The 24,718-nt window shown below is 42.8% G+C and overlaps 3 protein-coding genes across 3 annotated transcripts; 2 read left to right on the forward strand and 1 right to left on the reverse strand.

The window, feature by feature from the left end:
• Positions 1-459: 459 nt before the first annotated feature.
• Positions 460-4,285, reverse strand: LOC135534081 (transmembrane protein 178B-like). Its single transcript, XM_064961224.1, has 4 exons — positions 3,861-4,285; positions 3,187-3,300; positions 2,580-2,717; positions 460-578 (listed from the first exon to the last, which is right to left on the reverse strand). The coding sequence occupies exons 1-4, from the start codon at positions 4,255-4,257 to the stop codon at positions 460-462; spliced, it is 768 nt and encodes a 255-aa protein (XP_064817296.1). The 5' UTR covers positions 4,258-4,285.
• A 4,491-nt stretch (positions 4,286-8,776) lies between these two features.
• On the forward strand, positions 8,777-17,578 carry LOC135534080 (transcription factor PU.1-like). Its single transcript, XM_064961223.1, has 5 exons — positions 8,777-9,002; positions 9,805-9,898; positions 10,576-10,775; positions 16,517-16,682; positions 16,939-17,578. The coding sequence occupies exons 1-5, from the start codon at positions 8,994-8,996 to the stop codon at positions 17,256-17,258; spliced, it is 789 nt and encodes a 262-aa protein (XP_064817295.1). The 5' UTR covers positions 8,777-8,993; the 3' UTR covers positions 17,259-17,578.
• Positions 17,579-18,527: 949 nt separating this feature from the next.
• Positions 18,528-24,404, forward strand: LOC135534082 (protein regulator of cytokinesis 1-like). The gene is made up of 8 exons (XM_064961225.1): positions 18,528-18,717; positions 19,409-19,541; positions 20,031-20,153; positions 20,924-21,157; positions 22,894-23,064; positions 23,353-23,502; positions 23,867-24,014; positions 24,310-24,404. The coding sequence occupies exons 1-8, from the start codon at positions 18,707-18,709 to the stop codon at positions 24,402-24,404; spliced, it is 1,065 nt and encodes a 354-aa protein (XP_064817297.1). The 5' UTR covers positions 18,528-18,706.
• Positions 24,405-24,718: the final 314 nt, after the last annotated feature.

Here is a 24,718-nt window from a genome sequence, read left to right on the forward strand (position 1 = left end):
ACCCGGAACAGACATTCAACTAGAACAGACATGAGACCTAGGCCCCCTATGGTTATTCCAGAATATGGACATTACAGCCGTATTCCCATTACTGATGTCCCATCTGGGATCCCATTACATATACCCATTATAAACGGGACAGTTGGAACGGGATTCCCATTACTAGAACGGACATGTACATTACTAGAACGAGATGATACAGCATGGACATTCCTGATGGGACAGACTAGAACGACATTCCCATTACTAGGGAATTCCCATTACTGGAAGGGGGATTCCCAAAGAACGAGAAGACTAGAACGGAATTCCCATGGAAGGGGGACATTCCCATTACTATAATGAACATTCCCATTACTAGAACGTGGGCCCATTACTAGAACGGACATTCCCATTACTATAATGAACATTCCCATTACTAGAATGGGACATTCCCATTGAAGTCAAAGAGTAATTCTATTTCTATGGTGTCACACACAGCCGGGAGAGATGTCGAGGCTTGGGGGCAGCCTCTACCATAGTGTGAGGCACGGGGGTAGAGGGAAGGAGCCAGCGTGGGAAGGAAGCCGGAAGGGTGAGACCTAGGAGAGAGAGAACATGGACCAGCCGTATCCGTGAGATGTCCTCTGGGATCCCAGAGATGTGAGAAAGAGAGAGTTGGAAGAGAGGGGGAGTACAGAGAGAGAGGATAGAGAGGGGGACAGAGAGAGAGAGGAGGGGGAAAATGGAAGGGGGAGAAAGAGAGAAGAGGGAAGATGGAAGGGGGAGAGTGAGAGAGAGAGAAGAAAGGTGGGTGAGAGGGGGAGAGAGAGGGTGAGGGGAAGAGAGAGGGGGAAAATGGGAGAAAGAGGGGGAGAGAGAGAGAGAGAGGAAAGGTGGGAGAGAGGGGGAGAGGGGGAGAAAGGAAGGGGGAGAAGAGAGAAGAGGGAAGATGGAAGGGGGAGAGAGAGAGGAGGGGGAAAATGGAGGGGGGAGAGAGAGAAGAGGGAAGATGGAAGGGGGAGAGAGAGAGAGAAAGGAGGGGAGAGGGGGAGAGAGAGAGAGAGGAGGGGAGAGAGAGAGGAGGGGGAAAATGGAAGGGGGGGAGAAAGAGAGAAGAGGGAAGATGGAAGGGGGAGAGTGAGAGAGAGAGAAAGGTGGGCGAGAGGGGGAGAGAGAGGGTGAGAAAGAGAGAGGTGGGAGAGAGGGGGAGAGAGAGAGATAGGAGGGGAGAGAGAGAGGGGGGGGAAATGGAAGGGGGGAGAAAGAGGAAGAGGGAAGATGGAAGGGGGAGAGAGAGAAGAGGGAAGAGGAAGGGGGAGAGTGAGAGAGAGAAAGGTGGGCGAGAGGGGGAGAGAGAGGGTGAGATAGGAGGGGAGGGAGAGAGGGGGAGAGAGAGGGGAGGGGGAAAATGGAAGGGGGGGAGAAAGAGAGAAGAGGGAAGATGGAAGGGGGAGAGTGAGAGAGAGAGGAGGGGAGAGAGAGAAAGGTGGGCGAGAGGGGGAGAGAGAGGGGAGAGAAAGAGAGGGGGGAGAGAGGGGAGGGGAAGATGGAAGGGGAGAGAGAGAGAGAAAGGTGGGGAAGGGGGATGGAAGGGGAGAAAGAGAGAGGTGAGAGAGAGGAGGAGAGAGAGAGAGGGAAGGTGGAAGGGGGAGAGAGGGAGAGAGAGGGGAGAAAGAGGAAGGGGGAGAGAGAGAGAGGAGGAGGGGAGAGAGAGAAAGGTGGGCGAGAGGGGGAGAGAGAGGGTGAGAAAGAGAGAGGGGGAGAGAGAGAGATAGGAGGAGAGAGAGAGAGAGGGGAGAGAGAGAGAGAAGGGGAGAAAGCGAGAGAGAGAGCGAGAGAGAGAGAGAGAGAGAGAGAGGGGAGAGAGAGAGAGAGGGGAGGGAGCGAGAGAGAGAGAGAGAGAGAGAGAGAGAGAGAGGGAGAGAGAGAGAGAGAGAGAGGGAGAGCGAGAGAGAGAGAGAGGGGGATTATTTCACCCGTGTGACACACGTTCTTCCATTCTAGCCATCCTCTACATACATGGACAATATATATGAACCGTTTCATGCATTTGCCGATGGTATTATAATTATACCTGTATTCCAAATCAAACCTTAGTCCATACTCCCTCGTCCCCTAATACCTAGTCACTCCTGCAGAGCTGAGCGGATTCTTACCAAGCCAATCAGAGGGCAAGATCATACGTATATCTATCAGATTCTACAGGAGTGACAAGACTTGCGGTAGATTAGAATTCAGAATATGTCCCAAATGGCACCCTAATACCCCCGTAGGGCTGTTGTGATAGGGAATATGGTGCCATGGTAGTACTCACACAATGCATCACTCTCCATTAAAAACTAAAAACACGGACGCCCCCAAGTGGTGCTTTGTGGTAATGCTCTGTTCTTCTAATGTACAGCAACTCTCAGGAGGAAGAACAGTACTGTTACGTACTGCGTGTGCGAGTGTGTGTGTGCGTGTGTTATAAAACAATACTCCACTTACCTCCCATGAGGAAAGAACAGTCCTGTTACGTACTGTGTGTGTGCGTGCGTGTGTGTGTTATAAAACAGTTCTCCACAGTCCTGTTACGTACTGTGTGTGTGCTCCCCACTTACCTCCCATGAGAAAGAGCAGTCCCGCTACGTACTGCATCAGGTCATGCTGCTGACAGCAGCCCAGAGCTCCGATCACCCAGCCAAACAGGATGATGGACACAGCCATGCCGATGAAACTGACTGTCATTCTCTGCAGGTCTACACAGGGAGCGAGAAAATTGGATGAAGAAATTCGATCAAAACGTCAAAAACGTCAGCAAATATACAATCTTGCTAAACCCTTTACCTAAAACCTGCAGGGATAATGCTTCATAACTTGATAAAAGCATGTATGAGGCGTTATGATTTTGGGGCGGCAGGTAGCCTAGTGTTTAGAGCGTTGGACCAGTAACCAAAAGTGATTGCTAGAACGTTTCCCTGAGCTGACAAGGTATAAATATGTCGTTCTGCCCCTGAGCAATTAACCCACTGTTCCCCGGGTAGGCCTTCATTGTAAATAAAAAGTGGTTCTTAACTTCCTCTATGAAGGATATTTTTAACTGAATCATAATGTCTGTTATTAAGTCGGGATCATTACGAGATGACGTTGTTGTTACAGTAGACTGTGTCTTCTTCTTCACCTGGACAGAGATGAAGATTAAAAAGGGGATATTGTGGGAAAACTTACGGAGTGCGTGCCACTCATCCTGACGAATAGTCTTGATTATATTGATGCTCAGCTTTCTGGGGAGGGCTAAAGAATAGTAGTAGTATTTTATTGGTGTGCAGCGCTGAACTAAACCTGCAGAGAAGGAACAAAAACAACACGTAGTTTCACACGGAGAGGCCATATTGAAACGACAAAAAAAATATTATTGCATATGTTGTCTACCAGAGGAAAAAAATAAAATGGCTAGTAGCATAGATTCATCACATATTGTCAATGTTTATATAACTGTTTTTTCTTCTTCATTGGCTTAGAGTCTTCGTTGCAGCTCAGTTGCCTGTAGGCTTCTCTCAGAAAGCATCACACAGAGGAGTAGCCCTAGTCTAGTACAGTACGCCCCCGTGAACTCCCTAACAACGTTGAGGTGGCACAAATAAATCAAACAGTAGTGTCACATTGTGAATCAAATGATGGATGCAAAGCCTAGTTGCTGCAGCATAGGCCTGAATGTGGGCGGACCGCTAACCGCTAAATCAGCATTCAGCACCTCGGATAGCGCCCAAATTCCGATGATGATTCCACCACACATCAATGAGCATAAATAGGGCTTGTCACCAAAGACTATAGCGCCACTGACATTATATAGGCTGTAAACAACATATTGTTTATCATGTGACGTGATCAAATGATGAAACCTTTAAAGATGAGATCCTCTGTCTCCAGGTCGAATCCCTCCCGATGACATTTCCTCCACAGCCCGGAGATGGTAGAGTTGTACTGCCGACTGCAGACGGACTCCATGGCCGGGGCGGGGGGCAAGAAGTGCCGCTTAGCCCGCAGGAGGAGTCCCCCACTCGACCCCTTCCTCTCCACGTTATTCTCCTTCGGTAGCATACGGAGTGGGAGGTTCTGGTTGGAGATATAGATGAATCCAGGGTCGTTCCTTTTGTTGGAATAATTCTTACAACGTTCTCTGTGCCTCCTTGCATCCGTCTCGTACCAATTGTCAGTACATATTGCGACTGCTATGAGTCCCAACGCGCAAAACGCCAGAAACAATCCCGCGACGGTCAACGTCCTCATAGCAGACATGATGTTCCACCGGACGCGGTAGTGTATAGAAGAGATTCCTTCTGTTCGACAGTTGGGGAAGGGGAAGGGGGGTCCTCTCTAGCGCCTGCTGCCTGGATAATTTATTCCCCGGGTAGCAATCACCGGTTCGTGCTGGGGGATTTCGTCGCTCTCTGCCGCAGCATTAATATGCTATCATCCGAGGCCATTATTGATAACAGATCTCGTTGATTGGTACAGCACGTCCAAATACCAGTAATCATTAAGCTATTTTTTGTTGTAAAAAACGTCAGGGCAGGCCTGTATTTTGGTACCATTCTCTCTGGCTGTTGATCTATCCAATATTGCTCAAGAGGGATTCATTAGTGAGTTTTAAAACATTGTTTTGTATTTAACCCTTATTTTACCAGGAAAATTGACTGAGAACACATTGTAATTTATAACAACGACCTGGGGATTAGTTACAAGGGAGAGGAGGGGGGGGGGGTGAGTGAGCCAATTGGAAGCTGGGGATGATGATTAGGTGGCCATGATGGTATGAGGGTCTTATTGGGAATTTAGCCAGGACACCAGGGTTAACACCCCTATTCTTATGATAAATGCCATGGGATCTTTAGTGACCACAGTGAGTCTACTAGTAATTGCCAGCAGATGGAGACAGAGCTAACATACAATCATTATGCATCAGCCTCACACACTAATATAGGATTTTCACGGTCCATACATATACTCACATTAAAGAAAGAAAGAGATACACTTTACAGTACATTGTAACGGAATACTGTTAGGAGCGATACCCAAACAATTCTGCACATCACCGCCTACTTTCCACGGTTTCCGGTAGCCAGGGTTGTTTCTCTGTGGGGCCTCAGGTGGAGATGAGCTGTGTGTGTTGTGGTCGGTGAGGTTGGCTGCTGTGGCCTTTTGCTGCTCCTGTGTCTCTGTGGCAGGAGGATCTGTAGTATATGTGCCCCGACAGATAAAGACCTGCAGGCTGTGAAACCAATCCCACATTGTTGAACAACACACAGAACTGATACAGATCATCACATGCTATTTTGGTGTGGTCAACCCTTGTGTTTTTGAGAGAGAGAGAGAGAGAGAGAGAGAGAGAGAGAGAGAGAGAGAGAGAGAGAGAGAGAGAGAGAGAGAGAGAGAGAGAGAGAGAGAGAGAGAGAGAGAGAGAGAGAGAGAGAGAGAGAGAGAGAGAGAGAGAGAGAGAGAGAGAGAGAGAGAGAGAGAGAGAGAGAGATAGATAGATAGATAGATAGATGGGCGTGTGTGTGTGTGTGTACCCATGTAACTTCTTGGATTTCCCTTATATTCTTAAATAAATTATAGAACTCTGAAACATTTTTCTTTTTTCTAACAGACCTCATCCTGTATTTTTCCATAACTTTAGGTTTGTATATCTGAGACAGACGATTTGTCCAAAATGGCACCCTATTCCCTATGTAATGCAGTACTTTAACCAGAGCCCTATGGGCCCTCCTGAGCCCTGGTCTAAGTAGTGCACTCTAAAAGGGAATAGTGTGCTTTTGGGGGGGACTAAGAATGACAGTTAATGTGAAGACGCTCTCTGAGCAGTTGCGCAAGAGAGAGACGATGTTTCTTCAGATCCAACAGACGTCCTGTGGTGAAGCCCACTCCAACGTGTCAGGAAAACACAAGAAACTTCACGCATTGACAGTAATAAGATATATGTTAGTGATGATACTAGCCTCTTGTTATAAAGCAGATTTATACAAAATTGAGTGTTTTTTAATAGAGATTATAATTTGGAGTCCACAAACAACCTGTATACCCGAAGGCCTGAGGCCAGCAATGTGATGCAACTGTCCACAACAACAACAAAAACACTGTCTCCACCAATCATGAGAATAATTATGTCTTTCTGTACCATCACATACGCAAAACTATACAATTCAATCCATGCATCTTGATTCCTAGGCATGTTTGTGCTGGGGTGGCTTGCAGTTGTTTTTCTCATTGTCATTGTATCTAATAAGGAATTGAATGTGATAGTTCAATCTTAGTTCCTCATTTAGGAGCGCGTGTGTGTGTGTGTGTGTGTGTGTGTGTGTGTGTGTGTGGCCGTCGTTGTAAAATAAGAATTTGCTCTAAACTGACTTGACTAGTAAAATAAAGGTGAAATAAAAATAACACAAAACCATACATGTAATTTACACTCTTAGAAAAAAAGGTTCTATCTAGAACCTTAAAAGGTTCTTCGGCTCTCCCTATAGGAGAACCCTTTTTCAACTCTTTTTTGGTTCTATATAGAACCCTTTTGGTTCCAGGTAGAACCCTATTGAGATCCACGTAGGACCCTTTACACAGAGGGTTCTACCAGGAACCAAAAAGGGTTCTCCTATGGGGACAGCCGAAGAACCCGTGTGGAAACCCCTTTTCCCCCCTAAGGGTATAATAATCGAATCATAACAAAGAGACCTACCTCGGATGGCTATGCTATTACTCTGTCACTGTGTAACTCTGTATATCACTGTGAATCGCTGTATCACTGCATATCACTGTGTATCACTGTGAATCGCTGTATCACTGCATATCACTGTGTATCACTGTGAATCGCTGTATCACTGCATATCACTGTGTATCACTGTGAATCGCTGTATCACTGCATATCACTGCGTATCACTGCATCTCTTCCTCCAATGTATTATATATTACTGAAGCTTGAATAAAAAGGGAAAATGATTTTTTCCCAACTTTGGTTGAGATATCTTTCAATCCTCTTCAACAATAACCTATAATCTGGTTGAGATATCTCTCAATCCTCTTCAACAATAACCTATAATCTGGTTGAGATATCTCTCAATCCTCTTCAACAATAACCTATAATCTGGTTGAGATATCTCTCAATCCTCTTCAACAATAACCTCAACAGTAAACTCTGATCTGGTTGAGATATCTCTCAATCCTCTTCAACAATAACCTCAACAGTAAACTCTGATCTGGTTGAGATATCTCTCAATCCTCTTCAACAATAACCTCAACAGTAAACTCTGATCTGGTTGAGATATCTCTCAATCCTCTTCAACAATAACCTCAACAGTAAACTCTGATCTGGTTGAGATATCTCTCAATCCTCTTCAACAATAACCTCAACAGTAAACTCTGATCTGGTTGAGATATCTCTCAATCCTCTTCAACAATAACCTCAACAGTAAACTCTGATCTGGTTGAGATGTCTCTCAATCCTCTTCAACAATAACCTATAATCTGGTTGAGATGTCTCTCAATCCTCTTCAACAATAACCTCAACAGTAAACTCTGATCTGGTTGAGATATCTCTCAATCCTCTTCAACAGTAAACTCTCAAATATGGACAATACAGTTACAAGAAAATCACTGTGTTGTAACTATATACAGTAGGTCTGTTATAACTATGTACAGTAGGTCTGTTGTAACTACGTACAGTAGGTCTGTTATAACTATGTACAGTAGGTCTGTTGTAACTACGTACAGTAGGTCTGTTATAACTACGTACAGTAGGTCTGTTATAACTACGTACAGTAGGTCTGTTATAACTATATACAGTAGGTCTGTTATAACTACGTACAGTAGGTCTGTTATAACTACGTACAGTAGGTCTGTTATAACTACGTACAGTAGGTCTGTTATAACTATATACAGTAGGTCTGTTATAACTCTCCCACAAGTAAAAACATGTACAAAAAAATATTCCTTTCACCCTGGACTACATATCAATAATATTTTATAGAACGCTTTAAATAGTTTTTAGGGTTAGCAATGAAAGAGACCATGGAACATTTGGTGACAAATATGAGCGTAATATCAGTCAATACAAATAAATACAGTGAAATAAAACCCAGTGACATATCTTGGTGAAATAAAACCCAGTGACATATCTTGGTGAAATAAAACACAGTGACATATCTTTATAACTACGTGAAATAAAACACAGTGACATATCTTGGTGAAATAAAACCCAGTGACATATCTTGGTGAAATAAAACCCAGTGACATATCTTGGTGAAATAAAACCCAGTGACATATCTTGGTGAAATTAAAACCCAGTGACATATCTACAGTAGGTCTGTTATAACCACAAGGTGAAATAAAACCCAGTGACATATCTTGGTGAAATAAAACCCAGTGACATATCTTGGTGAAATAAAACCCAGTGACATATCTTGGTGAAATAAAACCCAGTGACATATCTTGGTGAAATAAAACCCAGTGACATATCTTGGTGAAATAAAACCCAGTGACATATCTTGGTGAAATAAAACCCAGTGACATATCTTGGTGAAATAAAACCCAGTGACATATCTTGGTGAAATAAAACACAGTGACATACCTTGGGAATTGCTTATTCATCTTTCACAGGCTTGAAAGACAATTATTTTAGTGCTTTTAAAACAAATATTATAGTTAAAATCCTGAAAGATAGGTTGACCCATTGTTAAAACCAGAGGCAGAAAACAGTGAGACCAAACTCACGAATGTGAATATGATTGGTTCACATCCTCTGACAAATCAACAACTTTCAGGAACTCAGGAACTGAGTGACAATCAGACCGAAGATGAAAAAAAGTGAAAGTATATTATGATCTTGGTTTAATACTCTGCGTAGTTTTGTTCTGATAGTGGTCAACTGTAATATTCGACTCAACGACTTCCATCGGAAATTCAATCAAAATTAATGGGAATTAAGTCAAAAGGATATTTCTCCATTTTTTTAGGATTATAACTGTGTGTTCTTGAAAGTCATCATGTCCTTTGTGAGTATTGTATGATCTCTTGTTTTTTACTAATGTGGCTGGGAGATTAGTACATATGAAAGTTAAATGTGCTACATTGTATATAAATCGGAGGGAAAAGTAGCAAATTGTCATACTTGAGTAAAAGTAAAGATACCTTAACAGAACATGACTAAAGTAAAAGTCACCCAGTAAAATACTACTTGAGAAAAAGTCTAAAATTATTTGATTTTCAATATACTGAAGTATCAAAAGTAACAAGTATAAATAATTTCAAATTCCTTACATCAGGCAAACCAGACGGTAAGATGTTCATGTTTTTTAGTGTACGGATAGCCAGGGTCACACTCCAACACTCAGACATAATTTACAAATGAAGCATTTGTGTTTAGGGAGTCCAGATCCGAGTACTGCTGGGTGTCAGGGGAAAATGTATGGAGTTGAAAGTACATTATTTTCTTTTGGAATGTAGTGAAGTAAAAGTCAAAGTTGTCAAAAATATAAATAGTAACGTACAGATACCCGATTAAAAAGTACTTAATTAGTAGTTTCAAGTATTTTTACTTAAGTACTTTACACCACTGATCAAATGTGAGTACATTTTCCAGATTTACAAAATGTTCATTATGAATTTGTAAAATATATGATGAACTCTGTATTTATATCTAATGAGATGTGTATTACAGTATATCTCACGAGTAAGATATGTACTTGGCCTAGTATATGCGGATACCTATTCTTTGAAACACATTAGGCAAACTTTGTATATCTACCTTCATTTTTTTGGCGTGTATAAAACGTTCTGCTCTTTCTTTTACAAAAGGCATCTGAAGAAATAATCCCATATGATCCTGAGATTTATCGATCACCAGCGGAGTTATACTCATATCTCACCAATGTCGGAGAACTTCACGATGGTGAGTGGCAAATACACCCGATGAGTAATAGTGGTAACGTTTCACGTGTTAAAGATTGAAAAGCTGTCCAACGGGGTTGGGGTCAATTCAATTTCAATTCAGTCAATTCAAGAAGTATGCAATAAAAATAAATTAAGGTTACATGCAAGCGGTCATGACTGAATTCAAACGTGAGTTGGTTTCGGGGTGTGGTTTGATGTGGGTGTCTCGTTTGTGTGTTCGCAGGTGGGAAGAGTAAGCCAAATAATTTTTTGCCAATTAGCTTCAGCCCGGCTGGTGTGCGACCATGGCAAAATTGGTTTCACTTTGGAAAACCTATCTCTGGGGATCGTTAGGGACCATCAATAAATTACACAATATAAATGGGACAATGTTATGGGTAGCATAGAAATACACCCTTCATTTCATGATATATCATTTACCGAACATCTCGCAAATCTCCGTTTTAGACTGATTTTATAGGGGAAATGATCCTATTTACACTTTGTAGTTATTTTGACACTGGAATGAATGTTTCTGCCACATAGATGTTTTTCAAAATGAGAAGTTGTTTTTATGAGCAGTCTCTCTATAAAGTCTGCAGGTATAATTCTTTATAACTCATTATTAGCATGTAGCATGTATGAGCCTTTATAATGTTTATAACAAGGCTTATTGATGTCTCTCTTATGGTTCAGAGCATGGCTGGGAGTACCACTCTGACAGGGGCATGCATCAGAGTGACATGTTGGAAATCTCCTCACAAGGGAATCACCTGACAGAGCTCCAGAGTGTCCATTCCCAACACCTCCTCCACACCTATCGCTACCCTGATACCGACACCCTCCACCTGCCACTAGCAGACCCAGGACTGGGACCCCTAACCCTAACCTCACAGGTTAGTTCAACTCTAGTAGACCCAGGACTGGAACCCCTAACCCTAACCTCACAGGTTAGTTCAACTCTAGTTGACCCAGGATTGGGACCCCTAACCCCACAGGTTAGTCCAACTCTAGTAGACCCAGGACTGGGACCCCTAACCCCACAGGTTAGTCCAACTCTATTGACCCAGGACTGGAACCCCTAACCCTAACCTCACAGGTTAGTTCAACTCTAGTTGACCCAGGACTGGAACCCCTAACCCTAACCTCACAGGTTAGTTCAACTCTAGTTGACCCAGGACTGGAACCCCTAACCCTAACCTCACAGGTCAGTCCAACTCTAGTAGACCCAGGACTGGAACCCCTAACCCCTGGAACCCCTACAGGACTAAACCCCTAACCCTCCAACTCTAGTAGACCCGGGACTGGGACCCCTAACCCCACAGGCTAGTCCAACTCTATTGACCCAGGACTGGAACCCCTAACCCTAACCTCACAGGTTAGTTCAACTCTAGTTGACCCAGGACTGGAACCCCTAACCCTAACCTCACAGGTTAGTTCAACTCTAGTTGACCCAGGACTGGAACCCCTAACCCTAACCTCACAGGTTAGTCCAACTCTAGTAGACCCAGGACTGGGACCCCTAACCCCACAGGCTAGTCCAACTGTAGTAGACCCAGGACTGGGACCCCTAACCCCACAGGCTAGTCCAACTGTAGTAGACCCAGGACTGGGACCCCTAACCCCACAGGCTAGTCCAACTCTAGTAGACATGGGGACTGGGACCCCTAACCCCACAGGTTAGTCCAACTCTAGTAGACACAGGACTGGGACCCCTAACCCCACAGGCTAGTCCAACTCTAGTAGACCCGGGACTGGGACCCCTAACCCCACAGGCTAGTCCAACTATAGTAGACCCAGGACTGGGACCCCTAACCCCACAGGTTAGTCCAACTCTAGTAGACACAGGACTGGGACCCCTAACCCCACAGGCTAGTCCAACTCTAGTAGACCCAGGACTGGGACCCCTAACCCCACAGGCTAGTCCAACTCTAGTAGACCGAGGACTGGGACCCCTAACCCCACAGGCTAGTCCAACTCTATTAGACCCAGGACTGGGACCCCTAACCCCACAGGTTAGTCCAACTCTGTCTCTGATCATTTTGACAAGTAAAATGTATAATGAAATCAGTATTTCTGATGAGAACAGTGTGGTAGCTGTGAAAAATATTAAATAAATAAAAGAAACGTGTAATGGGCATAATGCAAATGTTTAACAGCGGTCCTAACACATGGCACACACAGTGCAACGATTCACAGGGCATTTATACTATAGTGGTATACAATACCAATATCAACAATATACAACATCTAGAGATAATACTCTTTTGTCTTTGAGAGGGAGGACACAGAGGTGACTGGATGTAATAGCCTACACTGTTGTCTACAGAAAGCAGCTACAGGATTGCTCAACAATGTGCTTTTCCTGAGTGAGGAACCATTTTAGCCACAACCAATAGCCTTGTGAGTAGAGCGCAGTACAATAGAGTACACTCACCACCAACCGCTGGGCTGTGGATAGCCTAGGCTACACCTCATTTACTCAACCTTGCTATTGACACATAATCTGAGGCACAGCAGTGTGTGTGGGGTGGGGGTGGGGTGGGGGGGGTGGGTGATGGGGTGATTCTCACAGCAGGAAAAAAATAGCTGCAACCAGCAATGAACGGGGTTCACAGGATGACAGAAAGGACACGAGATCAGTTGGATGAACAAAGCAAAGCACTCTATCATGTCGGGAACGATCTTCCTTTATGTTCAATCAGTGAAAGCATTGCCATGTTTATCTCTCGATACCTCAAGGAAGACGCAAGGTACGTTTGGTCTGGTGCTTTCAGTTGGTTATCTTTGAATGCAGCAGGTAATCATTCCTATAGTTATTACTTAAAGGAAAAAAATCCAACCTCAAAAAACAAATCAAGTTTTCAAGTTATTAGACTTTTCAAGAAGCAAAGTGTCACCCATTTTTGCATCATCGTGATGATGTGACAAGTGACACTTTGCCTCTTAAAAGTCCAATTGACTGCTGACATGCAAAGCATTTTGGGACTCTATCAACAGTGGACTACTGGGGGGGGGGGTACCAAAATATCCTTTTTGATTGAAGTTTTCCTTTAAATTATTGAGTTTATAAACCAATTCGGGGGTCAATTTGACAAATGGTTTATGTTAAGATTTGTGGAATATTTTCAACATTTGTGTACTGATATATTGTGGTCATCTTTGAATTCTGGGACTTATGTAAATTATTTAAATATCAGTTGGTACACTCCAAATTAGCATTCCAAAATATTTCAATAGACTCTTTTAACAAGGCACACCTGTTGATTGAAATGCATTCCAGGTGACTACTATGAAGCTGGTTGAGAGAATGCCAAGAGTGTGCAAAGCTGTCAACAAGGCAAAGGGTGACTACTTTGAAAAAACACTTTTTTAGGGGTCACTACATGATTCCATATGTGTTATTTCATTGTTTTGATGTCTTCACTATTATTCTACAATGTAGAAAATAGTAAAAATAAAGAAAACCCTTTGAATGAGTAGATGTGTACAAACTTTTGACTGGTACTGTATACAAAAGGTTTACATACCAAATTTCATGGGCTCATGTTCATCGGTTCAGTTATTTTAGCTCTGGTGTGACATTACATTTACATTTACATTTAAGTCATTTAGCAGACGCTCTTATCCAGAGCGACTTACAAATTGGTGAATTCACCTTCTGACATCCAGTGGAACAGCCACTTTACAATAGTGCATCTAAATCATTTAAGGAAGGGGGGTGAGAAGGATTACTTATCCTATCCTAGGTATTCCTTGAAGAGGTGGGGTTTCAGGTGTCTCCGGAAGGTGGTGATTGACTCCGCTGTCCTGGCGTCGTGAGGGAGTTTGTTCCACCATTGGGGGGCCAGAGCAGCGAACAGTTTTGACTGGGCTGAGCGGGAACTGTACGTCCTCAGTGGTAGGGAGGCGAGCAGGCCAGAGGTGGATGAACATGGTGTAGCGTGGCCGACTTTGCATACAGCAACTCATCATTTTCAAATTCATTAGAGGCTAATTCATTGAGTCTATTTAGCATTTTATTAGGATCCCCCAAAGCAGTTCGACACATACAACAACACAGAGTTACACATGGAGTAAAACATACAGTAGAAAAATAAGTCTATATATGATGTGAGCAAATGAAAGGCCATGGTGGCGAAGTAAATACAATATAGCAAGTAAAACACTGGAATGGTAGATACTGTACCAAGGGCCCTACATACTGTACCAAGGGCCTACATACTGTACCAAGGGCCTACATACTGTACCAAGGGCCTACATACTGTACCAATGGCCTACATACTGTACCAAGGGCCCTACATACTGTACCAAGGGCCCTACATACTGTACCAAGGGCCCTACATACTGTACCAAGGGCCCTACATACTGTACCAAGGGCCTACATACTGTACCAAGGGCCCTACATACTGTACCAAGGGCCCTACATACTGTACCAAGGGCCTACATACTGTACCAAGGGCCCTACATACTGTACCAAGGGCCCTACATACTGTACCAAGGGCCCTACATACTGTACCAAGGGCCCTACATACTGTACCAAGGGCCTACATACTGTACCAAGGGCCCTACATACTGTACCAAGGGCCCTACATACTGTACCAAGGGCCTACATACTGTACCAAGGGCCCTACATACTGTACCAAGGGCCTACATACTGTACCAAGGGCCCTACATACTGTACCAAGGGCCCTACATACTGTACCAAGGGCCCTACATACTGTACCAAGGGCCCTACATACTGTACCAAGGGTCCTACATACTGTACCAAGGGCCCTACATACTGTACCAAGGGCCCTACATACTGTACCAAGGGCCCTACATACTGTACCAAAGGCCCTACATACTGTACCAAGGGCCTACATACTGTACCAAGGGCCCTACATACTGTACCAAGGGCCTACATACTGTACCAAGGGCCCTACATACTGTACCAAGGGCCTACATACTGTACCAAGGGCCCTACATACTGTACCAAGGGCCTACATACTGTACCAAGGGCCTACATACTGTACCAAGGGCCCTACATACTGTACCAAGGGCCCTACATACTGTACCAAGGGCCTACATACTGTACCAAGGGCCCTACATACTGTACCAAGGGCCTACATACTGTACCAAGGGCCCTACATACTGTACCAAGGGCCCTACATACTGTACCAAGGGCCTACATACTGTACCAAGGGCCTACATACTGTACCAAGGGCCCTACATACTGTACCAAGGGCCTACATACTGTACCAAGGGCCCTACATACTGTACCAAGGGCCTACATACTGTACCAAAGGCCCTACATACTGTACCAAGGGCCCTACATACTGTACCAAGGGCCTACATACTGTACCAATGGCCTACATACTGTACCAAGGGCCCTACATACTGTACCAAGGGCCTACATACTGTACCAAAGGCCCTACATACTGTACCAAGGGCCCTACATACTGTACCAAGGGCCTACATACTGTACCAAGGGCCCTACATACTGTACCAAGGGCCTACATACTGTACCAAGGGCCTTACATACTGAACCAAGAGCCTTACATACTGAACCAAGAGCCTACATAGTGAACCAAGAGCCTTACATACTGAACCAAGAGCCTACATAGTGAACCAAGAGCCTTACATACTGAACCAAGAGCCTACATACTGAACCAAGAGCCTACATACTGAACCAAGAGCCTACATGGTGTTATTTGGATTTATGGTTCATGAGAATGTTTTTTTTAAATGTCCAAGATGGAAGAAAATATATCCTGACAGACCCTATGGGTCCTTGAGGAAAATGTGTCCAGTATGCGGAAAGACACCTAGAATACAAAGTTTAATGTCTCTAGATGAATCATGGTGGTAGATATGAGAGATGACTTATTTAACTAGGCAAGTCAGTTAAGAACAAATTCTTTTTTTTGATGACGCCCTGGGAACAGTGGGTTAACTGCCTGTTCAGGGGCAGAACGACAGATTTGTACCTTGTCAGCTCGGGGATTTGAACTTGCAACCTTTCGGTTACTAGTCCAACGCTCTAACCACTAGGCTACCCTGCCGCAGTGACACCTATAAACCAATCATTCTTTTTGACCAAGTTACTCATGGGCTCGAGTTTCTGTGTGCCAAATTAGAAAATAAGTTGGCAATCTATGCACGAGTTATTTGACCATGTCAAGGAAAAAAACAGATCTAAGATAGGTTTAACAGCTTTGCTGTGAACCCTTCACTACTGTATGGATTATAATTAATGGAAATGTTTTTGTAGTTGTTGAAACTTGCTGCAAAAAAAACAGGTGATCAAATTAAGATCCTACATCTGTAAATGTAAAAATCAACAACTGAATCAAAGATGTATCAAAGAATGCATTGAGAGCTATAGGACAATGACTTTGTACAAAGTCAGAGAGACAACTGATCAAGCATAATTCTCTTATGGCCAGACAGGGCTCCTTTAGTGAAATAAGTGATTTGTTCTCAATGGGACTACCTGGATGAAGAGGCTATGTGTAGGTTTCGCATACTTTCTGCAGGAAGTTGTGCAACAAATGGGTCCGTGAAATGTGTGTACTATGTCATATAAATGCTAAACAAAACATACAGTACAACAATACATCATGACAACAAATTACATTGATTTTCCTCTCTACAGATGCCGTACTACAACCACACAGTGTATTACCAGCAACAGGCCCCTGTGTCCCCTAGTTACTACTGCTCCGAGGAGGAGGAACCTGTGGGCCACAGTCCCCCACTGGAGGTATCTGAGGGTGAAGAAGAAGACCATGGAGACCATGTCCCTTTTGGGGGAGACTCCAGTGAGTGCTGACTGACTTAATTTAATTAAGAGATTTAGTTACTGATTGACTTAATCCTTTTCATTCGTTTGTGAAACATGTGAGACTGAGTACAGTAGCATTACAGGGGAGAAATGTGTTGGGTGGCTATTACATACAGGGATCACACACTTGCTAATAGCCTTTAACATGATCCAACAATAGCCATAGAATAGAAATGAATTCATTCTGCCATTATGAAATTCATGTAAAATATCTTTCATATCTCTCTATCCAGGTAACAAGAGGAAGATCCGACTGTACCAGTTCCTCCTGGACATGCTGAAGAACGGAGACATGAAGGACAGTATGTGGTGGGTGGACAGAGAGAAAGGAATCTTCCAGTTCTCCTCTAAAAACAAGGAGACTCTGGCCAATCGCTGGGGCACGCAGAAAGGGAACAGGAAGAGGATGACATATCAGAAGATGGCCAGGGCCCTGCGGAACTACGGCAAGACTGGAGAAATCAGAAAGGTCAAGAAGAAACTGACCTACCAGTTCAGTCCGGAGGTACTGAGGAAAGTCTTAACTACAGAGAGGAGGCACTACCCTCACTAGGAGTACCAGAGATTGTTAATGTAATGCCACTGTATACCTGCTTTGGGAGTAGGCCTAACCTCACTGCTATGTCTTGAAAATAGGACAATAATGACTGTCTACTGTAATTGTATTTCATTACATTTAAAATGATTCCCCAGAATCAATCAGGTAACATTAAACATGTTGATGTTTAGATTTTTGTTATTGGTGTTTGCATATTCCATGTTTATTTATTTACTTAACAAGTTGTGGTGTGTTACGTGTTACATAATCTTACTCTTGACTCGATCTTTGTGTCTGTGATGGAAAACAATAAATAAAGTATATTTTTTACATATGCTCTTAGTTGCCAGAAAATGTGTTCGTGGGAATGGAAGAAAGATCAAAACCTCAAACAATTGCAACATCAGTCGATCATGACTGAGTAAAGAAGAGCACATTGTTACAGCAATCATTCTGTTTCTCTGTTGTGTTGTTATCTGACTCATCATCTATCTGATCACGTCAGTTGTTGATGAAAAGGAAAGCCATCACAGGTCAGTTTTGAAGTGTAGTTCTGAAACACGTCTCAATACCTTTTTAGTTTCAGTAAATTACAGTAGTTAGTGCCTCAACAGTAACTTTGTAATTAAGTTGATTAATTCCTGTATAAAATGGGCATTATGCCATCTCCTGGTAGGTCAGTGTGTTTACATTGTCTATGGTACTCCCGATCACGGCCAATTGTGAGACAACCTTACTCAAAAATGCATCTTCTTTAGGAGTGCTATTTATATCCCTTTGACTACTGCACATTCGTCCATACTGTGTGTGTCCCATCATTGCAGGTGATTTATGACAAATGTATATGTTTTATAAACCCAGGAAAGCGTATTAGCCTGGTTTAGTTAGTTTAGGAAAATATGTAGGTACATTCTAGGTGTATTCAATTTCTTCGCCACAAGAGTGTGACATTAAGTAATTTTTCAGGCGAATTCGCTGGCTGGTGCTCATGAGTTTATAAAACATATACTTTATAGATTTGTCATAAATCATCTGCAATGATGGGACACACAGTATGGATGAATATGATAAATATATTATATTTTTAAACCTTGAATGAGTAGGTGTCAACTTTTGACTGGTATTGTATATATATGATTTAATCATGGTAAATATTAATCTATTCTGATCCACTTAATCCCCTGTACAAAAAGTGACCTCTTGATTCATTAAGGACTTCCGCCCATAGAAACCTGTTTTTGTGACGTTTTCTCTGTGTCGGCCAATGGGGAAGAAGAGCAGAGTTTCGGTGAAGAATTTGAACCGAGTCGCGGAAGCAGCGGACAGACAGAGTACGCTTCGATATAGCTAGAAACTACCATATTTATGTGGTTTCAGTGTATTTTAATTAAAGAAACCTATTTTAGCCAACACATTTTTTATTTTATTTAACCTGTGTTGTCTTTTTTCGGTGGACCGTGACCATGAGGAGGAGGTTGGTCAAAAAATATTTCTGTGTTTGGGATGATATCTTCGTATGTTGTTGCTATGTTACGTCGGTAGCTAGCTACAGTTAGCTGGGTCGCTAATTACAGTAAAGTAGCTCACTCGTCAATTTAACCAACAAGGGTAATATCTTTAGTTAGTTAGCAAAGACTAACCAAGGTCACATATTGGCTCAATATGCTGCTGTAAAGTTAACTGTCGTAACTTATCGGTAATAGCTAAGTTTACTTGCCATGCTACCTAGTAGTTTTGTTGTTTTCCACCATTTGTTTGGTTTGATATCAAAATAATACAGTAACGAGTTCCATCACCAACGTTACTGTATATTATCACAAGTAGCTATGTAAATATGAACTGGCGAGACATGTATTTTAAATGCAGTCGCTAGTTTAGCTAACTAACGTTAGTTGGGCTGTTTTGGCAAACCAATACCTAGTCAAATCAACCGGTTTAACGTTATGTAGATAAGTTTGCCAACTTCCCACATAGTTAGCTACTTGCCATTTTGAAACCTTCGACAAAACCTACTCAGCTCATTAGTTATTTTGCACACAAAATGAGCCGTAATAATCCACGGACAGCGTGAACCTAATCTGTACTCTTTCCCGTAGTTACAGGCTGCAACATTCATATTTAAGTGACATGCTGTCACCTGCTTTTAACGTTCTCTCCCTGTACAGTGAAATCCATGCTGCGGAGTCGGTAGAATGTCTGAATCGAGCCCTTAACCGGTTGAAGGACATCTGGGAGGAAATAGGAATTCCAGAGGATCAGAGACTACAAAGGACTGATGTGGTTAGGAAACATATCAAAGTGAGTTCTGCTTCTTTTGCAAAGCATATTTGTTGGCATCCTTTGTCATTTATGAACGCATACAAAGTAGCATGATTCATTCACCGAGCTAACTAGCTTCCGAATAGGCATCAACTCACCACGTGTCTCATTCTTAATGTTTGCCCATAGGCTACCCAAGTGAGGACAGACATTTTTCTGAATAAATGTCCCTATGCAACTTTTATTTACAACGTTTTTGGAAACAGATTCCTGTTGGAACGTACCACGAATTATACCCACCCGGGCGCTTGACTAGAGAAACGGGGCTTTCGTAATCTCATTTCAGACCAAGGTGCATGAGCAGACTGAAGATGGATGTATTTATTCAACGACTCTTTTAGGTTTAAATAAATGGGGGTTGCTTTTAAAAAAAAAAATTAAAAAATCCATTGTCCTGCCAAGAGTTGCTGAATGTCTTTTTTACTGGTGGGTCTGTCTTTCTAACCTGTGTTTTTCTTTTGTACCCAGGGCTTGCTGGACATGATGATTGCAGAGGAGGACAGTCTAAGGAAGAGATTGATGAGCAGCATAGAATCCTGTCGTAAAGAGCTGGATGTTCTGTGTACTGAGCTTCAACTATCCCCGTTTGAGGTATATTTCTGATTTATTTATTTAAGCAGGTAGGCCAGTTGAGAAGAAGTTGTCATTTACAACTGCGATCTGGCCGAGACAAAGCAAAGCAGTACGATGACAAATAGACACTGGGGGAAAAAAAATGTTTTACCTTTAGAAATGAAATGGGGGGCACAATAAGATGCTCACCGTTACCCTAATGTTGCATTTCTTTTCAGGGCTCACTTCAAAAATATGTACATCTTAATGTTACTTTCCTGGTTAAATAAAGGAATTACAAATATTGCTAACGTTCCTCTCAACCCATCTTGATGTGTTTTATAGGAGGACCATGCTGCAGCTTGCTAACATTCCTCTCAACCCATCTTGATGTGTTTTATAGGAGGACCATGCTGCAGCTTGCTAACGTTCCTCTCAACCCATCTTGATGTGTTTTATAGGAGGACCATGCTGCAGCTTGCTAACGATTCTTCTCAACCCATCTTGATGTGTTTTATAGGAGGACCATGCTGCAGCTTGCTAACGTTCCTCTCAACCCATCTTGATGTGTTTTATAGGAGGACCATGCTGCAGCTTGCTAACGTTCCTCTCAACCCATCTTGATGTGTTTTATAGGAGGACCATGCTGCAGCTTGCTAGCATTCTTCTCAACCCATCTTGAAGTGTTTTTATAGAAAGACCATGCTGCAGCTTGCTAGCATTCTTCTCAACCCATCTTGATGTGTTTTATAGAGGACCATGCTGCAGCTTGCTAACATTCTCTCAACCCATCTTGATGTGTTTTATAGGAGGACGAGGGGAGGACGATGCTACAGCTGGAGAAGGACATCAGGTCACGCCTGGAGGTGATGATGAAACAGAAGAGTCAGAGGGTTAAGGAGCTGAAGAGACTGTCCAAGCAGGACCGGGAGCTGTGTGACCTCATGTGTTCAGTCCCCTTCTGTATCGACATGGACACGGTCCCTTCCCTGGAGCAACTGGACAGCTATCGCTCTTACCTCAACGATCTCACTAAAGAGAAGGCATGTAAATGCTTCATTGTTCTTCATTTTCCTAGAATGTAGCCAGTATTTTTACCACCAGGGGTTTTTCCTTGGTCTGTTTGTGGCTCTGAAATAGGGGAAATTCGGGGCCATAAAATTGTACTCGCAGACTCCTGAAATGAAATACGGATCACAAGTTGCCTAATAGAAAATCAGAAATTCTCAGTGAATAATGGCTGTAACTTAACCCTATCAGTCCTGAGACCACAGACAACAATGGTCCTTTCATTTTGTCCAGCCTTTATATTGAGCCTCACAATGAGGTGTTTTACCATGTTCTTTAAAGGACAACCAGGGCTACAAGTAGAACACAAAACTATTGGACATAAACTGTTTCATTCATGAGTTTAATTGGAAAATGTCTACAAAAAACCCAAAGGTCAACCAAAAGGTCAACCAAAGGTCAACCAAAGCAAAAAACCGGATAAAAATCATTTCTATGACTCCTGTAAATACAGAAATGGTTTGTTCAGAGGGAAATGAATATCCAACTGGTATGTGACAACTGTTTGGAGTTTGTCATGGCAACTGTGAGCTAATTACAGTATTATAGACACTATGACCTGGGATTTACTATGATCTATGGAGAAGAACCCCTTACAGTATTATAGACACTATGACCTGGGATTTACTATGATCTACTATGTAGAAGAACCCCTTACAGTATTATAGACACTATGACCTGGGATTTACTATGATCTATGGAGAAGAACCCCTTACAGTATTATAGACACTATGACCTGGGATTTACTATGATCTTCTATGTAGTAGAACCCCTTACACTATTATAGACATATGACCTGGGATTTCCGATGATCCATGTAGAAGAACCCTTACAGTATAGACACTGTCATAGAGAAAAGCATGTTAGGTGTTTTGTGAGTCTCAGCTTGTCATTCTCTATCCACCCATCTGAATAGATTGTAGCTCAAACCGTTTGGACTCTACATACTGTTTTGTATAAATTACCCGGGGCCCCTTTGGGATCTGCCCTTGTCTCACAAACACCGCTCTAACTCAGCCCCCCTGTTCATCACACGTCTGTTGATTATCTACGGAACTAGCTGAATCCCAATGGTGCAACCCAGAAGTCTTTAACTCAGACACGTTTTTTAAAAAGGGGTTAAAGTTCAAAAACGCTCCGGTTTTACGGTGGGACTCGTTGGGTTTAAAGCACAAGACTCTTAACTAAGTTGAGGCTTATTTTTTTCTCTTTCTTTCTTTCTTTCTCTCTCTCTTTCTTTCTCTCTCTTTCTCTCCTCTCCTTTTCTCTCTCTCTCTTTTCTCTCCTTTTTCTCTCTTCTTTCTCTCTCCTTCTTTCTCCTTTCTTTCTCTCTCTCTCTTTCTTTCTCTCTTTTCTCTCTCCTCTCCTTTTTCTCTCTTTCTCTCCTTTTTCTCTCTTCTTTCTCTCTCCTCTCTCTTTCTTCTCTCTCTTTCTCTCTCCTCTCCTTTTTCTCTCCTTTTTTCTCTTCTTTCTCTCTCTCTCTTTCTTTCTCTCTCTTTCTCTCTTTCTCTTTCTCTCTCCTCTCCCTTTTTCTCTCCTTTTTCTCTCTTTCTTTCTTTCTCTCTCTTTCTTTCTCTCTCTTTCTTTCTCTCTCTTTCTCTCTCCTCTCCTTTTCTCTCTCTCTCCTTTTTCTCTCTCTCTCTCCTCTTTCTTTTTCTCTCTCCTCTCTTTTTCTTTCTTTTTCTCTCTCCCTCTCCATTGTATGTTCCAGGATCGTCGCCACGGTGAGTTTGTGGGTATCAAGCGTCGGATCATTGTGTGTATGGAGGAGCTGGACCAGCTGCCAGACACCAGCTTTGAGAGGGACGTGGTGTGTGAGGACGAGGAGGCCTTCTGTCTGTCCGGCGACAACATCACAGCTCTCCGACTGCTGCTGGGACAGGTCAGAAACCAAGTCTGTTCCGTTACGCCGTGAATAGAGTCCGTCGGATTCTTTATTCTACGTTGGAGAGGAATGTTTGTTCTACGTAACGTCTTTCTACGTCGGAGAGGAATGTTTGTTCTACGTAACGTCTTTTCTACGTCGGAGAGGAATGTTTGTTCTCCGTAACATTTTTCTTTCTGAACGTTATATACATTTGATACTCTAGTGTCCTAATGATGTAACTACGGTATGCGTACATTTTATATGAATGGTATTTCCTCGACTGTCTTGTTGTGTAATTCTCAGCTGGAGGATCGTAAGACCGAGAATGAGTTGGTGTGTAACTCCTACCGCAGTAAGATCCAGGAGCTGTGGGAGAGACTGCAGGTCCTCCCGGAGCAACGAGAGAGCATGTCTGATCACATGGTCCAGTCCAGGAAGAGAAACATGGATGCTGTGAGCATTTTTTTTTTTTTACATTTATTTTGTATTTCTCACAGCTATGGCACTCTTCTCGTAATTATGTACCTAACCTGTCAAGCTGATCAGATATGGACATACTTGCAGTGAAATTTAGAGGCCTAAAAGTCTTTAGTATAGTGGAAGATGCAGGGGCTCGATACAGTTATATTCAGGAAAATGTTGACTTACATTAATTTACCTTGTTACCATACATGTTTTACTGTGGCAGGGGATGCTTTCAGAAAGCCTATAACCAATCATAGTGACAACATACTATTCAGGCTAAGGTTTGAATGGAATGTCAGAACCCTAATTGATTGGTTTTTACTGACTGACGTTTGCGAGTTCCTTCCTGCAGTTGGAAGCAGAGTGCCGGCGCCTGGATGAGCTGAAAATGAAGAACATGAAGAATGTGATAGAAGCCATCAGGGCCGAGGTGGCTTTGTTCTGGGAGAGGTGTTTCTACAGCCTGGCGCAGAGACGGGCCTTCACACCCTACTATGATGGTCAGTTGTTGTTTGGCCTCTTCTATTGCCGTGTCTATTTATTAGTGGATCATTTTAAAGTACTGTCTTATAGTTTGACCTTTTGGCCGTAATGTACTGGGTTGTGTCGTTCGTTAGGTACACGGTAGCAACACATTTTGCGACGGACTGCTAAAATTCACGTTTCTAATTGGACGGTAGTACAGATTGATCCACCTTGTTTCAGCCAGATTTCTTCCATTTGGTGACTAATGAACGTGTGAACACAACCCTGGTTGTCCTAGTGAGATTTGGTACAATGAATGTCTCCCCTCAGTTGACTTCACCGTGGAGCTGCTCAACCTACATGAGGCGGAGCTGCTGAGTCTGAAGAAGCATTACGAAGACCACAGGAGCTGTTTGAAGGAGTAACCAGGTGGCAAGACAGCTGGACTCTGTTCCTACAACTGAGGTTGTTGCATTTTACTGATGAATATGAGACGTGTTCTTGTTTACAGATATTAGGCAACAACAACAAAAATTGCAGTGCAAACGAAATAACACATATTGTCGAAAAGTTTCATAGTAAATCACACTGCATGATTACATTGTTTCCTGTATCTTTTGTGCCATTTGAGCCAACTGTTTGGTCCTAGCCTTCATGTGTTGTCAAGTGGCGGTATTATAAACACAAGGTTCAACTCTCCGCAGAGAAAGGTGACGGATCCTACTAGATTCAACAACCG

This window comes from Oncorhynchus masou, unplaced genomic scaffold (genome assembly GCF_036934945.1).
Source record: "Oncorhynchus masou masou isolate Uvic2021 unplaced genomic scaffold, UVic_Omas_1.1 unplaced_scaffold_2979, whole genome shotgun sequence".
Taxonomy (NCBI): Eukaryota; Metazoa; Chordata; class Actinopteri; order Salmoniformes; family Salmonidae; genus Oncorhynchus; species Oncorhynchus masou.

Coding starts and splice junctions, on each gene's coding strand:
- LOC135534081 (XM_064961224.1), bottom strand. CDS start 4,257: ATGTCTGCTATGAGGACGTTGACCGTCGCGGGATTGTTTCTGGCGTTT. Junction 3,301..3,860: donor AGAGGATCTCATCTTTAAAG/GTTTCATCATTT, acceptor CCTTCTCTGCAG/GTTTAGTTCAGCGCTGCACA. Junction 2,718..3,186: donor GGATGAGTGGCACGCACTCC/GTAAGTTTTCCC, acceptor CTCCCTGTGTAG/ACCTGCAGAGAATGACAGTC.
- LOC135534080 (XM_064961223.1), top strand. Junction 9,899..10,575: donor TGTCGGAGAACTTCACGATG/GTGAGTGGCAAA, acceptor CTTATGGTTCAG/AGCATGGCTGGGAGTACCAC. Junction 10,776..16,516: donor CCCTAACCCTAACCTCACAG/GTTAGTTCAACT, acceptor TCCTCTCTACAG/ATGCCGTACTACAACCACAC.
- LOC135534082 (XM_064961225.1), top strand. Junction 19,542..20,030: donor TGGTTAGGAAACATATCAAA/GTGAGTTCTGCT, acceptor TTTTGTACCCAG/GGCTTGCTGGACATGATGAT. Junction 20,154..20,923: donor TTCAACTATCCCCGTTTGAG/GTATATTTCTGA, acceptor TGTGTTTTATAG/GAGGACGAGGGGAGGACGAT.